Source organism: Chrysochloris asiatica, unplaced genomic scaffold (genome assembly GCF_000296735.1).
Source record: "Chrysochloris asiatica unplaced genomic scaffold, ChrAsi1.0 scaffold00259, whole genome shotgun sequence".
Taxonomy (NCBI): Eukaryota; Metazoa; Chordata; class Mammalia; order Afrosoricida; family Chrysochloridae; genus Chrysochloris; species Chrysochloris asiatica.
This window is the reverse complement of record NW_006408777.1, coordinates 2403891-2420586: the sequence shown is the minus strand read 5'-3', so window position 1 is coordinate 2420586 and position 16696 is coordinate 2403891. Positions and strand designations below refer to the sequence as shown.

General features: G+C 40.7%; 1 protein-coding gene across 1 annotated transcript in view; it reads right to left on the bottom strand.

Moving 5' to 3' along the window:
• The window catches only part of CHD7 (chromodomain helicase DNA binding protein 7), a 409978-nt gene that overhangs the window by 14924 nt on the left and 378358 nt on the right, over positions 1 to 16696 (bottom strand). Inside the window, exons 22-33 of the mRNA XM_006874046.1 lie at positions 12671 to 12870; positions 12134 to 12293; positions 8298 to 8387; positions 7791 to 7894; positions 6350 to 6479; positions 5896 to 5968; positions 5690 to 5747; positions 4793 to 5021; positions 4356 to 4564; positions 3596 to 4267; positions 2094 to 2254; positions 69 to 293 (exon numbers count right to left, since the gene is read on the bottom strand). Of these exons, the coding sequence (XP_006874108.1) occupies positions 69 to 293; positions 2094 to 2254; positions 3596 to 4267; positions 4356 to 4564; positions 4793 to 5021; positions 5690 to 5747; positions 5896 to 5968; positions 6350 to 6479; positions 7791 to 7894; positions 8298 to 8387; positions 12134 to 12293; positions 12671 to 12870 (2311 nt within the window). The remainder of the gene's footprint in view (positions 1 to 68; positions 294 to 2093; positions 2255 to 3595; positions 4268 to 4355; positions 4565 to 4792; positions 5022 to 5689; positions 5748 to 5895; positions 5969 to 6349; positions 6480 to 7790; positions 7895 to 8297; positions 8388 to 12133; positions 12294 to 12670; positions 12871 to 16696) is intronic.

Sequence of the window (16696 nt, the reverse complement as noted above, 5' to 3'; positions counted from 1 at the left end):
ACAAGCTTCCAAACTGGGTTAATGTTTAGAGAGCTAGTCTTTATATCAGAAAGTTCACAGAAACTTACCTTTGATAACTGAGAAGTTATGATGTCTTCACTCCCACCAACGCTAGTATGACCAACCATTGAGAGCTCTGCGAAGCTCCTCTTCTGCAAGGGGCTGTCCATGGCAGTGGGTGTGCACCCAGGAAGGAGGCCCTGGAAATCAAACATCTGGCGCCGGTTGATTGGCCATTTGCCTTTCAACACTGCTTCACAGATGTTGTCTAATCGGTTTATCATGACTCGATCCTGGAGGGAGAAGATAGGTCACACAAAGTTGTCACAAAGACCTGGCGAAAGTTCCTTGATGAATATATCCAGCAGGATACTAAGTATCATGGAAGGCTTACAAATAAATTGATGGGCAAAAAGCAAAATAAAATATAACAAAGAAAAGAGCAAATAAATTCCATAAGAAAAACTGCTTTGCTCTGTGGTGGTGGTTATGTGCCATGGAGTTGGAACTGACTCATAGCAACCCTGTACATGGTTTCTGAGGGTGTAAATCTTTACAGGAGCAGAAAGCCTCATCTTTCTCCCACGGAACAGCTAGTAGTTTTGAACGGCTGACCTTAAGGTTCACAGCCCGATTCATAACCACTATGCTGCTCTGTAGAAAATCTTAAATGACCTCAATACAAAAAGCAACTATTTAATTATGAACATTTAACCATATAAAGAAGTCCTGGTGTGGGGTTGTGAATAGGTTTGAACTACAGGGTTGGTTGGCAGTTCAAGTTCACCAGGTGCTTCTTAGAAACCCTATACTGGGTCGCTGTTAGTTGGAACCAACTCGATGGCACTTAACAATAAAAACCACCATATAAAAAAGAAAACACTGAAGAAAGGCCAGCTCTCAATACCCCCAAATTTAAAAGGTAACTTGTATTTGCGTGTTAATATGTGCAATGGAAGCACTGTGTTTAATCCACAGGCTAGCCTAGGGTTTCTCTAAAATATGGGCCATTATTAACATCATTATTAGTAAACTCCAGCATTACATAGTGGGCACCACCTAGAAATACCTTCTGAATGCTATTTACATTCCCTATCTACTATCACTTCAGATTCCACCAAACCACATACATTAAAAGTTTTAATTATAGCTCTTAGACTGAGGCCTATAGATAGATACTTGCTACCATGAATCTCGTGATTGGTCTGCAAAATCCCCTTTCATACTCATGAGCATCATGGGAATATGGGGATCAAAAGGGTCTCTGAGGAAAAAGTATTCAAAGAGTTTCAGTCAACAGCCCCACACTGATTCTAAACAATTGACACTGGGGGAGACAGTTCTGGGAGAAGCTCCTGAAGTGGCTTTCTTGTGTTGTTGCTTTAAGCCCTGTTAGGGTGTTGAGGATAATTAGTTCCCATTCTGAAAACCAGACTTAAAATTACGTAGGGATTTGTTATAAAAGTAAATTCCACTTTGTTTTTGGTTATAGATGACCACATTTAGATTATCCCCAAAAGTACTAGAATACACGTTTCCAAAAACATGACACTATCTTAAATCTGAGTTCTGCTTCAGATTAAAAAAAAAAAAAGGAGCTTTAAATGTCCACACATTTTAGTTTGCTAAAGGGTGGTCCATTGAAGCAAAAATCTACACACTTGACAATGAGAAACAAAGCACCATAAAGACAGCTCTCTCTCTTGGAATTTTTCCTTCATGCTACCGTTCCTATGGAGTCCTGATGTGGCACTGTGGGGTAATGCGTCAGACTGCAGAGTCGTTTGAACTGCAAGGTCGGTGGTTCAAGCTCACCAGCGGCTCCTTGGAAATCCTATACAGGGTCGCTATGGGTCAGAATTGACTCGACAGCACTTAACAACAACAACAACTGTTCCTGTATTATTAGAAAAGTGTTCTACAGACTTTTTCTTCAAGCTTTCCTAGATCATTCTTTAAAAATAAGAAGAATCAACAGTTTTTATGGACTGTGTCAAAGTTTAAGATTAAAAAAAAAAAAAAAAATCAAGCTAGAAAGATTTCTTCACTTTTCTATTCTTTTTAGCCAACAACAACAGCAACAATATGCCAACCTTAGGCCAAAATGAGAAGGCAAAGGTTCGTTCATGAAGGAGATGAGCTATGGAAGGGTCTCCATCTTCCATATAGAATCCATCTCGAGTTTCATCCCTTGCAGTGCTCAGAGAAGCATTGCTTTCTTCATCAAAATTCTTCCCTCTAGACACAGCGCCTGCTGAGAGATGAGTTAATGTGTATTACTCACAGCCAGATTATCACAGAAACAGAAATTCAGGAAGGCAACGATTAAAAATGTAAACACTAGTCATCCTCATTTTAGGAGCTCTGGAAGTATAGTGGATTACACATAGGGCTGCTAACTGCAAGATCAGCAGTTTGAATTTACCAGCCACTTTGTGGGAGAAACGAAGCTTTCTGCTCCCATAAAGCTTGGGAAACCCTCTATGGATTGTTATGAGTTGGAACCAACTTGATGATACATAGGAGCATCCTCATTTTATTGAGACTCTACTATTTGCGTAAAGTGGTCTACTGGGTACTTTACAAACAGCTTTAAGTGCCATTGAAAGCTCATTAAAGTTCTTAAATATAGGTACAGGGACCCTGGTGGTCCAGTGAGTAAGCAGTAAGCTGCTAACCAAAATATCAACCATTTAACCCCAACAACCACTCTGGATAGAAAGATGTGCCAGTCTGCTTTGGTAAAGATTACAGGCTTGGAAACCCTATGGGGCAGTTCTACTCTGTCCTGTAGGGTCACTATGCGTCCAAGAATCAACATGAAAGTGGGTTTTTAAGTTAAGTGGTGTTGTTACCATTTTACAGATGAAGGGACAGAGGTTAAATGACTTGTCTGGGGCATTGTGCAAGTAAATCATGACAGAGGCTGAATGCCAATCAAGTCTGACCCCAAAGCCCATGATCTCCCATATTAAGAAAACATACTAACAATCTGTATAAAGTTCAACATTTCAGCTACAGCAGAAGAGCACAATGTACGATGTGATGAAGAGCACATTCTTACCTTGTGCTAATTACAGCAATCTAACTGTAATTTACAAAGAGAATTGGTTATTTTCAGATTCTACTCCTACCTTTTACTTCTGAAACAAAACTATCTGACATCCAGTTGCCAGGAGTCACAATCAACTTGGTAGTAATTGGGTTGGGAGGGTTTTTTTCCCTTTGTTTAAAAACAATTAACACTATTTACTCAGCGAATGACTTTTCTTTCTCACATTTAGTTATCTGAATTAAAATCACATGGAACTCTTAAAACATTAGTATTTTAAAGTTAACCTCTATCGTTCACCCAAAAGGTGCCCTGTGTGTGCAAAACTCTTCTGAGAGTTAGTTGTTCAAAATGTTGTCTTTCTACGCCGTAAGATACCAGAGCAAATCACACACCTAAGCACTTTGTGACTTAAACTTCTTATCCAGTCACAACTGAAAATGTGCATTGATCATCTTTAAAATTGCCATACTACACAAAAACAACACACCTCACAACAAGCTGCTGTGTGGTCAAGCTAAGACCCAAGTTGCCAGACATTACCTTCAGGTTGGGAAGATTCTTCTGACTTATCATCATCCTCTAGCTTTTCCTCGTCGTCCTCTTCAGAACCCTTTTCTGAAATAGACTTGGGCTCCATGTCCACACCACCCTCCATGCCCTTCAGGTCATTTTTCAGCGTGTTTGTCTCAGCCTCACATTCCTGCTTACTGTCCTTCTCACTATCCAATTCATCTTCCTCTTCTTTCACCTCAGTGGGATTTGCCTTGGCAGTTGGGTTTTCTGATTCCTCCACTTTACCATCAGGTTGCTCCAATACTTTTTCATCTTGAATGTGAGTGGGCAAGATGACTGGAGGGATGGGGCCAAGTCCCACTGCCAGTGGATTCAAGGAAGATATGTTACCCACCCCTCGGTTTTGAGCAAAGTTTTTATGTGCATCCAAGAAAGACAACTCAGGGTCATTGAGAATATGATAATCCGTCCTACTGACCCCATGTTTAGCAGCACCAACTAGTAAGTCTCGGTCATGTCTCCCGCACTCCCACCACTCTGGCAAATCCAAACTCGGCTGGCACAGTTTTAGCCTCTCTCCCAGGTGAGGGTGCTGGAGAACTTGCTCGCGTATTTTCCGCAGCAATTCTATGCGGTACAAAGTTCTAGAGGCACGCTCTTCTGTGATTGGCTCAATCATGGAAGAGAGGTCAGGTGGCTCTAGAACACAAAAGCAATCAGATTTGCTTTGGAAAACAGGTTATTTCTCATCAATATTTTTTTCCCTTTTGATACTCAATGTACCTACCATCATCTGGTTTAGAGGGCATCTGACACACTCTCCTACACATGGCCACAAAACAACTGAAGTATTTCTCCAAACTCTCATCAGATTTTTTGTCAAGTCTGGCAAAGGCTCGAAACTGGTTCCAGTCAAATTGCTGTTTTATGGGGTCAAAAATAACCCCAAAAGTAGACACCACACGGTAAAAATCAGCCTCTTCTCTTCTTGTCCATCTATTAGAAATAACATGTTAATTAGCTTGAAATAGACTTGAGCATAAAAGCTTAAGTCTTTCTTCTTCCTTCTGAACTTAATACACAGTACTTATTTTGGTGAAGGGAAGTGAAGCTTTCTTCGATGGATATGACCTGTGAGGAAATTCCTGTCTAGTGGGGGCCTACTATAAGAGTAGAATTGAAGGGACTGTTCCAAAAGTCAAATGAAACCCCAAACACACTCACTTTTGACGTTTTTCAGATATTATAGCTTCTCTTTCGGCTTCCAATGCTCGTACTTCTTCCCGTGGCCGGCGTCTCCGTCGGTCAGTCTTCATTAAGGCCTCTTGCCTCATTTGTTGCCTTTTATAGCTGCGCTGATAGGCAGTAATGAGGCGACGCAGACGTGTGGTCAGGGTTGAAGTGTTAGGCCAGTAAAGTTGGCCTAACTCAGCATTACTTGTACTGTGCTTGCCTGGGGAAGTGGAAAAGATATTTTTGAAATGTATAGCTGCAATCCTGCAATAGACAAGATTTTCTAACTAAACAGAATGACTCATTAACACTCAGATGACAGGGTGGGAAAGGGCGTCTTAGTGCCCTAATTTTCAAATATAAATGAGGGATAATGTTAGCACAAAACTGATAACCTATTTATTTTTTTCAATGCCATAAGGAGGGAAAAATAAGTTTACTTACCAATCTTACATTAAAAAATGCACTTTACAACATGAACTATATTATAAGATGCTCTCCAACAACAAAAATCCTAAACATAAATATTCATGTAATTGCTAGCTAATGATTTTACATCAGTTAAAAGGTCAGTAGTCTATATAAATTGGCAATGTTTCTGATAAATAATTAGTAAATGTCCTACTCTCAAGAGAAACAATGCCAAAGATGCTTAAAACGGTTTCACTAACTGGTGGTATAAAATACAAGTAGCTCAATTACCGTATTCTAAAAAATAGTTATTCTATCAATGAAATCTAGTGTAATAAGAAACAAAAAATAAACAAGAATTAAAATTATTTTTAAAAGATTAGTAAGTATGAAGAAAATACTACCACTATAAAGCAAAAGTTCCTAATATAGGAACAATTCTTGTGCAACCATTCCCTGGGTTTTTATGGAGCTTACCTGTAGAATGTACTTCCATGGATTCTTCCTTATCCTCTGGAGGAGAATTTGCAAATTCCTTGAAAGCAAAGCAAGAAATAAAAATTATTTTAACTTGTGCTTTAAAAGTTTTAAGGATACGGTCATGATCCATAAAGTATTAAAGTCTTATATGGACATCTAGTATTTTAAGAGAGTCATAAAAGTCAGTAAATTCAAGTTCTTACATCTATTTCATCCTTGAATGGCGTTCTGGTAGGTTTATATTCTGGGTCTTCATCTTCTCTGTCAAATTCTCCCCTATATAAAATTTAAAATAAAAGTTTTAAAAATCATATGGATGAGCAAGAGAACAAAGGGAAGAGTGTGGAAAAGAGTAACAATCTGCTTAATTCTGCTTTAAATTCTGGCTTTGACTGCAAGTGATCTATCAATATTTAAAACATGTAGTCTTGAAGAGGGGTGGGTGAGGGCAGAGACTGTCATTTGGAGAAAATAAACAAGTAGCAGATTATCAAGAATACATTTTGCTTAAATAGCCATTATGGCATGCAAATAAAATATACTGGTAAAGTTCAAGTCAGCAGCAATATAACGCATTGTGCAGTGTAAAAATTAAACCCTGCCAATATATCTGACACTGACATAAAGTTTATTAAAAATTTTAAATGTCCTTCTTACCCGTCACCACCATCTGCTAGCATGTCTGTTCCTCTTTGCTCGGCAGCGATGGCCTTGGCATCAGGCATACCGACTCGTTCCAGAAAACACAGTGCGGGGTCAGCTCGCATAGAATTGTATTTTTCATAGCCTTGGTCATCCCCACCAGGCCAGAGGAAGCACACAGAAACAAAGAAAGGCCTCGTCACTGACAAAATCATGGCACCACTATAGCATATGCATTTTGTTTCTGTGCTGAATCAAAATTGGGTTTTAGCAAAACATTTTAGGGTATGATCATTTCAAATATGAAGCTTTGGGGACCAAGTTATACCTCAAGGACATTATCAGAATTATAACAAATACAAAAAGAAAAATATGTCCAGATGCCTGGGAAGATTTCTGGCCCTATTTCCTCAAAGGTCTAATTTTGCATGACATTTGAAAGGCTTTGGCAGGTTCCTTTAGAACCTCTGCAATGGTAGTCCCAGGACATCTCCGCCCACCAGCCTTTGAATTGCTTCAGCCCTGCTGAACCTCGTATTGCTAGTTGAATATCCATGTGTACATCAGGCCAGCGAACCTGACTTATTAGGTTTAGGAAGATATATGTTAGTAAGATGACACTGTTCCCTCTATGGTTTTCAAACTGCAATGTGCTTTTTGACTGCCCAAGAAGACTAGAAGGGAAATGGCAGATCCCAACAGTGCACTGCGGGAAAATGATTTTAAGGCTGAGTCACAAAATGTGGCTGCTGTACACAAGCAGAATAGCACAATTCAATTAGGATGTGTACTACAACACACTGCTCCTAACTGCTGTAGAGCCTCCAGCCAAACTGTCATCATGAAAGGTTTTATAAGCCATCATTCTCCCCTTTAGTCAGCCTGGGCTGCTGAGAATACCTCTGCGACCTCCAGAGAATTGGGATTATAATCAGGAATCGCTCACTGTATATATCATGCCAGTTCTGCATCCCCAGCCTTTCAAAGTTAACAAGGCTGCATCCCACTCGAGGGAGCCGCAAGTTCTCAGCACTGACATTTGTGAAATATTGCTTGGAACAAAGCCCAGGAGGCACTTGTACAGATTAATAGCAGAGGTTAAGCCCACTGTCCACTTTGACACTGGTTGGCAGAGCTAGCAAGTGAAGCAGCGCTAGAAGCAAAGTTTCAGGAGATCCATAGTAAAACTTGGCTATTATTAAAACAAATATGGTTTTGGTTTTATTTAGAGCCAAGAAAGAAATGTTTTCTTCTCAAATACTCAACAAACATTCAAAAACAGCATCTGATATTTACAGTTCATATTAGATTTTTTAGTACAGAAAAATGGTTGACGCCAAGAGTCCTTTGGAACTAGCCTTGTTAATATTATGACTTTGGGAAACAGTATGTAAAGAGTTCTAAATAAAGACAACACCATACAGTCAAGATGGATTCAAATAGAAAAATCACTTACCATGTTTGAAAACTCCAATTAAGAGGGATTTGTCTGCTTCCTTGTCCCACCAATCGGTAGGAACTTCAGCATGGAAAGGCTCAGGTATCCACACATCTGCTTCACTACAAAGACAATTGTTCAGGTAATATTTAAAATACATGTTAGCATTACAGAAAGACTTTCAAGTATTGAATACGATGCACACTCCTATACCCTCTTGCTGTCAATTAAGATCTGTGTGAGGAGGGATGAGAAGAAAGAAAGGGCAGAACTCATTAACTCTCTGCCACCATCACTAGGAGTGAACTTCCACACAGGACCACACCTGAAAGGTCACCTTAAAGCACCAGTGATTCACGTCACAGGTTTTTATACGTACAAACAGTCTTCTCCAGATTTTCATTACATCCCTGAACTCACATTGCACTAAAGATGTAAAAAGCAGAAGAGCTCCTCATGGCCTGGGAAGGTTCACAATCCATGATCATCACATGAACTTGAGAGCAAGTGTGCACTGGCACTAACCTGGAGTCAGCACCCTCTAAGATCTTATCTGCTTGGTCTCCTATAACTTCTTGTCTTAGGTAGTACAGCATGCGGACACGCAGCAGGACCCTGGAGAGGAAAGAGCGGGGGAAAAAGTTCTTAACTTCAGGACTATTTGCCAACAGTGGCTTTTGGCAGCTGCTGCTGTTCATCCATCATCCTGCCAAGGCTGATTAGCCATGCTGTATGGTAGGCTTGAAGCGTGACAGATGGTGGCACATAATCACCTCTGTGTGGTGCTTTCTGCTGGCTTCCAACAGGCCTGCCTGGCAACGGCTCACACTGCACAGAGAGGGACCAGGCTCAGCCCAGCCTGGGTGCACTTCATTTCATTCTACCTAGTGCAGCTTGTGAAGTTTAGACACGTACCCTACCACTGCCTCTGAAGTATTGAAGCAAGTTTGTAAACAACTGAGCAGATGGCTTTCAGTAACTGTTCTGCTTCATTATCTCATAAAATTTCCTCAGCTGCTGCCTTAATACCATTTTTGGAAGCACATCAGAAGTTGTAGGAATAAACGAGATATAAAATCTGGTTTTACTACCTTACAGTAAACCCTCAATATGGAATGTCAGGTTTTCCAGATTATACAACTTTGCTTCTGAGAAAGGGTTCTCACTCTTCCCACTTAAGAAATAAATAGTAAGCATTTTGTATTGTTTGTATTATCTGTGAACCTACGTTATTGTTTTAAAAAACATAACAACAGAACATTATATAGGAGATTAGAATGTGCCCAATTTATTAAAGTTCATAATCATTTTTCAAGGAATCATCTTTTAAAAAATACTTGTAACTCTGGGAACCAGATTTTCAATCTCATTTGGATTTTCTCAATGGTTCAAATGTAATTCTTTCAGTAAAACCCACCTGGTAACTCACAAAGGCCTATGTCTACTCCAAGTCAAGTGTCCCTTGCAGCACAGACTTAGTGCACAGACAATTCAGAGCTGAAGATGACCTTCAAGGTCATGAGTGAATTACAGTATCAACTGCTATTTTCCAAGCTACATAATTCCATTTTTCACTAACACAACACTTTACATCCAATACCTCACTTTTATATATAAAAGTTTATCTGGTCTTCATAAAAATCCTCTGAGAAACTGGGGTAAGCTATGATTTCCATTTTATATACATGAAAACTGAGACAAACAGAAAAGAAGTTGCCTACCCAAGACCAGAGTCATTTTGAACATGGAACACTCAGATCCAGATTTCCTGACCTTTCCACATCTCATGTCTCTCAATGACATGACAAATGTCCTTTAAGATGTTAAATGACAACTTCACTAAAAAGACTACTCCTGATTATGCATAAATAAGTCCTTGCAACACACCTTCTTCCCACAGCAAGAGTTTACTGTTGCCAACATGGATTCAAAATGGGTCATGTGGGAGGATGAAATCAGTTTTTTTAAGTATATGAATACAAGTAATCACTTTGAATAACTCACATTTTTCTAAATTTTAGAAACCTTTTTTTGTTAACAAGGTAAAACTGACTGTGCCTCACTTGACCAACATGCGTTTCTTCTCTGGTTACAGAATTTGAAGCCAGGTCTACTTGTAGAGGCTGCTGAAAAAGGGAAATTCCAAAGGAAATCAACCTTGGTCTGGGCTCCTTTTCATTCACAGCAAAACTCAATGCAATTGCATTGATCCTAGTAGTTTCTCTCCCTTTCAGTTGAACACAAAGTTCTTTGGGTAGAATTTTAGTCATGTGGAAACTTTTATGGACTGTGAACTTCACCTTTTTTAGAAGAAAAAAATAAAACCAATGCAACTAAGAAACTCAGAACCTGCTGTGTGCAAAGGTGAGTGGGCAGAGCCACAAGCGTGAAAGAGTTCACATCCTACATGCTAGACAGAAACGAACCCTCGGTCTTTATACATTTTTACCATTTATCCTATTAGTGACCATTTTCTGTCCAGGACTCAGCCCACCATTGTGCACGACCATGCATGCCTGAATCGTTCTGTATCCTTGAACCTGAGGGAGCTCCTCATCTCTGTCTATCACAATCTAACACTTGTGAGGACACTGGCCAGCTACCTACTCAGATATCCCTCAACTTGGGTTTCACTGTCTAACAGTCACAAACATTTCCATGTTAGTTCCTGATAAATGAGGGCAGGATCAGTTAAGAAAGAAGAATGGGAACACTTTCTTCCACACAAAGGTAAGATGGAATGCATTAACAGGCTTTTAATGAGATGGAGTGGGGAAATGTGAACAACTCTAGTGGTTGCTCACAAACTAGTTCGGGTGGTACCTCAATGGAATAGTCATTAGAATGGGAAATCTGAGTCAACACTGTCACACTGAGGCCCTATTCCACACTGAAACAAGAAAACATGGCTGAACCAGATAAACCTCATCTCCAGCCTGTACAAATCCAGACCTCAAAAGACTATTGAGTCAAATTTTACATAACAAGAAAGTAGACATTTTGAATAACTGTAAGTGGGATAATATTTTAGTCAGAACTATGATGCTACACAACAACAACAACAACATGATGCTACACTGGTGTGGTAGGATAAGCACTGAACTGCTAAATGCAAGGTTGGTAGTTCAAAATCATCAGTCACTCCTTAGAAACTCTATACAGGATTGCTATGAGTCAGAATCAACTCAACGGCATCTAACAACAACAAATGATTCCACAGCAGTAATAATAACAAGTTCTGAGATGCAAAAATAGATGTAAAAAGAAAAACATGGGCAGTAAAAATATAAGTACTGCAATCAAAGTTTGGCCCTCAAAGCACTGTTGTCACTCTAAAGCTGATGAGAACTAATAGTATGTACAACCCAGGAAGTGCCCAGTGTTGCCCCCATGCCTCCTCATATCCACCTCACAGAAGCACTGAGACATAAGGAGGCCAGTGTTGAAGAGCTAGGGCATTATCCTGGTCAGCTCTGGGGTTCAGATCCAGCTCAGAGTTTGAACTGGTTGAAAGAAAAGTTAGTTACTCAACCTGAGCCTGTTTCCTTATCAGTTAACTGGTAACAAGATAGTACAACTTTCCTGATGACTCTGACAGATGATCCACATAAGTGCTTAGTATGCTGCCAATGTGTGTACTCAGGCTTCCATGGCTGTTACTTTTAAATGTGTTAATACACATTTATTTATATCCTGCCTTGTCCAATCAAGACCTTGTTGCACAGTTCTGTTTGACTGACAAGGACATTGAGTCTCACAGTAGTTGAGTACTTTGCTCAAGATCACATTGAGTGAGAAAGCTGAGGGGCTGGCCACACTGTTCCTATGCACTGACCACATACACTCCAAGTAAAGGAGGCCGGAGCATGTGCCGACACCAGTGCAACACAAACCTCTGTTCCAAGCAAAGAAACCCATTCAGATTCAATGTTATTCAAATACACATGATCACTTTCTGGAAACAGAGACAAGGGATATGATTCTAGGCTCACAGAAAGTGTAGGTATTGATTATGTGCTGTGGAGTCGGTTCTGACTCATAGCGACCCTATACAGGGTTTCCAAGGCTATAAATCTTTACAGGAGCAGAAAGCCTCATCTTTCTTCCGTGGAACACCAAGTAGTTTCAAACTGCTGACCTTGTGGTTTGCAGACCGATTTGTAACCACTATGCTACCAGAGCTCCATTCACAGAAAGAGAACAAACAAATACTGCTAGAAGTCTACCCTCTAAAGGCGCCCGCCTGACTGGGCAGCATGCTTCAAGACAAAGACAGCCGCTCTAGATTTTACTAGGCTAATCACTTAAGTTTTAAAGAGCAAGAAAGGAATCAGATTCTGGTGGAGAGCTGCCCCACACACTTGTTACAGTGGTGCTTCAGGTGCTTCCTGTAGCTGTCCTCCTGGAAGAGCGCATCTGGGTTGCAGCCGGCCAGCCAGTCCGCGTGCTGCAACACTGGCTGCGTGCTCTGTGCTTTCACCTTCTTGCCCTTCCTTCCCCGTGGCACCGGTGCGGATAAACCTGCAATAATAACAGTAGTAAAACCTTCTTGCAATCCAAACCACAGTGCCAGAGTCAGATAGTTTAATGTAAGAGGAAGTATGGGCTATACAAAAGAAGAAGCCCAAACCAGCTGCTGTCAAGTTGGTTCTGACTCATGGTTACCCCAGGGGGCCAGAGTAGAACTGCTCCATAGGTTTTCAATGGCTGGTTTTTCTCAAGTAGACAGCCATGCTTTCTTCTGAGGCAGTTGAGCAGACATGCATCTCCAACTGTTCAGCTAGCAGCTTAGCATGAACTGTTTGCAGCCCCCAGGGACTTATCTTTTCACCAGCAACATGTTACCAAAGTATCAGGTGATGCTGGTGAGCCTATAACTCAGAGGACAAAGCTCTTACCAGAATGGTTGACCAAGGCCCGTGTCTGGCCATCAGCCGTTGGTGTGATCAGATCCCAGATGAAGCTTTTGATGTTCTCATCCCCTCGATAGTGATTGAGGCAGTATACAAGGATGGTTCTGCATATGGTTTCCACATCTTGCTCAGTGAGTGGGCGTTTATAGCGCCCATGTGAAAGGATGTCTGTCCACCGTCCCCACCTGGAATGCCAACATTAAGCAGGTAGACAGTGCTTTTGTGTTTAAACCTGGGGCTTTTCTTTAATAGCCAGATGCTGTTTCTGGGAAATCCTGGGTCAAAACTTGCAATATTTTATTCCAGGTGATAGGAACACAATCTAGGGTATAATTTTAGGTGCAAATATCTTATAGAGTGGGCTGTAAAGTCACTGCTCATAACTAAAGTTTCTAACATACCACAGAAATAATCAAGCACACGTGTTTAACATATGCTTTATAATTATGATGTAGGCAGTGGCAGCGACTTTCAGGACAGGAAAGTAATTCACGGCCCTGGGGATTTAGTACTTGGCTCCACCCAACATGGCTTATATGTTCCAATGCTGATTGGCCATCAGGATGAAAGGTGACTCAAGGAAGCTGTGACTACTCCAGAATCAATGGTGCAATGGTGGGGTGAGGGGCACTGATGTGCCCCTCAGAGGGTTGCCAGGACAATTAGTGAATGACAATGAGAAGCTGTGGGCTTCCTTTTGAAATCAGGAGTGATAACTTGCACACTGGCACTCACAGGAACATTTGTTCAGCTGGTTCTGGGTTCCTTTGTGAAATGGGTGGGGAGAACACACTGCTGAATCTGAACAGTCTGGCTAGTGTTATCCTTACAAGTTTAAACACACCATGATGTGATTTCCTCTTGGTGATGAGAAAAGAGACTTGGATTGGGTTTGGGTAAAGCACAAACACCTGACTTTGCTGAGCCCAACACAGAGCCCTCAGCCTGTTGGGGAGAAGCCCAGTGTACTCATGCACAGCTCCTGTCTTTTGCCCTGGCTGGCTTCAGTGAGCTCCTTTCAGTTCCTGAAATCATAAAGCTTGCCCTTACTTTGCACTTACTGCTTTCTCAGCCAGGAACTCTCTTCTCCTGTCTGACTAACTTATGATACCCAACACAGAACATCCTTCACACTCATCTCTTATGGAATATCCTTTCTTTCACCTCCTAGTTGCAGAGTGAGGTAAGCATACTTCTAGGCTCCATGCCCTGTCACAATATCTGTCACATTTTACTGCTGTTTCTACTGGTTCACTTGCCTACCTGAGGCCAGGTCTGTATCTGACTAGATCACAATGGGATCTCCAGTGTCTGAGAATATCCTAGCACAGTGCCCACTACATGGTGGGTGTGCAATGAATAGAGACAACTATTACAGAGGGTTGGGGGGTGGGGAGTGATTTTACTGAAAGGAAAGAGAAGATGCTTCCAGAAGTCATTGATATGTTCCATCTCTAAACTTAACAGTACAATTCTCATCTGTTAACATTAGGTTGAAAACTGGAAGTGCATGCAAATAGCAAAGGATTCAGATGGGGAGAGCCCTGCCTCCAGAAGAGAATACACATGACAGGAGGAGAGTCCACCGAACTTGCACAGATATTTGTTAGAGCTCCCCTGGTCACTGAGATACATGAGGGGCTTTGGCTAAGCATCATTTGTCACATAAATGGTCATTTGAAAAACACTTACCATGTGACACTGTAGTTTGCACTGAGGGCACTAAATAAGCAGGGGCTCATCTATCCTCAAAAACCTTCAAACTGACCATTTACAAGAGAAGCCCAAGAAGCAGAAATCACAAAATAGCATAGTGAGCTCAGTAAACTTGGGTGCATGGGGAAGCCTGAGTTTGATCTTAAGGATGCTGAACACCAGGCCAAGGAAGTTGTGTGTGTGGGTATGTGTGTCACAGGGACAAGCCAGGGATGACACAACCTGGCACATTGAAAGTGATGCAGGCATCTGTCCCAATAGAAGCTTGGCTGCCCATGGGGAACTCCAACAAGGCAAACAAGAGCCATATAAGGGAGCCCTGATTACCACATTAACAGAAAGTTAGTATTTATTCTGAAACTAGTAGTAAGAGACTGGAAGAAATTATCAAAGACATAGCATAACCAAATTTGCAGAGACTGCTTGGGTGACCTTCTTCATTTTTGCCTCATTAAAATGGCATTTGCCTCAACTTCCACAATCTACTGTATAGCTCTCAGTCACTGACTCAGTTTTTATTGAGCACTTCACCATTCAAAGTGATGTGTGGGATGCTGTTCTTCTAATTCTGAAAAATTAGGATGTCTTCTGCCCTTCAGGAGCAAGCAGGCCAGCAGGACAAACAAGCCACACTCACAAAGTAGAAGGGACTTGTCCAAATGAGTAGAAGGAAGAACTTTATAAGCAAGGTTATTGCCTTTAACAAACTTTTATAACAGAAAAATATTGAAAGATCACTATAGTCTGAGGCTGTTAGATTCAGAATGTCCAATACCAGCCCATTTCAGCTCTCTAATGCCAGGATATCGATTTTTATGTGTTCCCAACTCATTCTGACAACTTCCTATTTTCTTAGAGCCATACTTCGTACATTCCATGTTCTGATTATTAATGGATGTTTATAGCTGTTTCTCCTCATTTTGATTTGTACCCCATCAGCAAATGAAGGTCCTGAAGGCTTTACTCCATTCACATCCAGGTGAACCTCTACTTTGCGGAGGCAGCTCTTCCCCAGTTGTATTTTGAGTGCCTTCCAACCTGAGGGGCTCATCTTCAGCACTATATCTAACTATATTCTGGTGCTCTTCATCATGTTTCAATATTCAATATTCTAGTGCTAACAGTGTTCCACTGCTATTCATAACATTTTCAGTGACTAAACATTCAGAAGCAGTTGGTCTTTCCTTCTTTGTAGTCTTAATCTGGAAGTTGAGCTGAAACCAATCCACCATGGGCGTACCCGGCTAGTATTTTAAATACTGGTAACATATCTTCTAGTATCACAGCAAATTATAAGCCACCAAGTACGATAAACTGAAAGATGAATGGTGGTTTACTGTGTTGGAAGTGACAAACTGAAGAGGAATGGTGTCGCACGCAACATTAAAATAAAACATTTCAAGATCTATCTTGATGTAAAATGCCATCAGTCAAAAAATAATATCCATATATGCCTACAAGGAAGACCTGTTAATGCACTCACTCAAATTTATGCAAAAAATCACTAAAGCCAGTGATGATGAAATTGATGAATTCTACCAATTTCTGGTGTGGCACTGTAGGATCAGCATTGTACTACAAACCATAAGGTTAGCAGTTCAAACTCACTAGCTGTTAATTGGAAACCTTGAATAGGGGCATTAAGAATCAGAAGCAACTCAACAGCACTTAACAACAACAACTTCTTCAGTGTGAAATTGATCAGACATGGAATCATGATATAGTCATAATTACTGGAGATTAGAATGCAAATGTTGGAAACAAAGAGGATCAGAAATTAGAAATTATGGCCTTAGTGATAGAAATGCTGCTGGAGATCACATGAAAGAACTTTGCAAGATCAATGACTTATTATGTTGTTTAAAAAAGTATTTGCAATGAAGTTCACTGCCACCACTCATCAATCAGTTTATTGTACTGTTGTGGCTTGTGTGTTGCTATGATTCTGGAAGGTATACCACGGTTATTTTAAATACCAGCAGGGTCACCCAAAGTAGACAGGTTTCAGATGAGCTTCCAGATGCAGACAGACTAGGAAGGAGAGAGAGACTACTTCCGAATATTTAGTCACTGAAAACCTTATGAATAGCAGTAAAATACTCTCAGATATATTGTCAGAAAATGAGCCCATCAGATTGGAAGGCACTCAAAATGCAAAAGAGCAGCCTTTTCCATCAAAACATATTATAATCAATCTCTCCAAAATCAAAGACAAGGAGAGAATCCTGAAAGCAGCTAGTGAAAAGAGAAGTGTAACATACAAAGGTAAGCAAATCAGATTAAGCTCAGATCTCT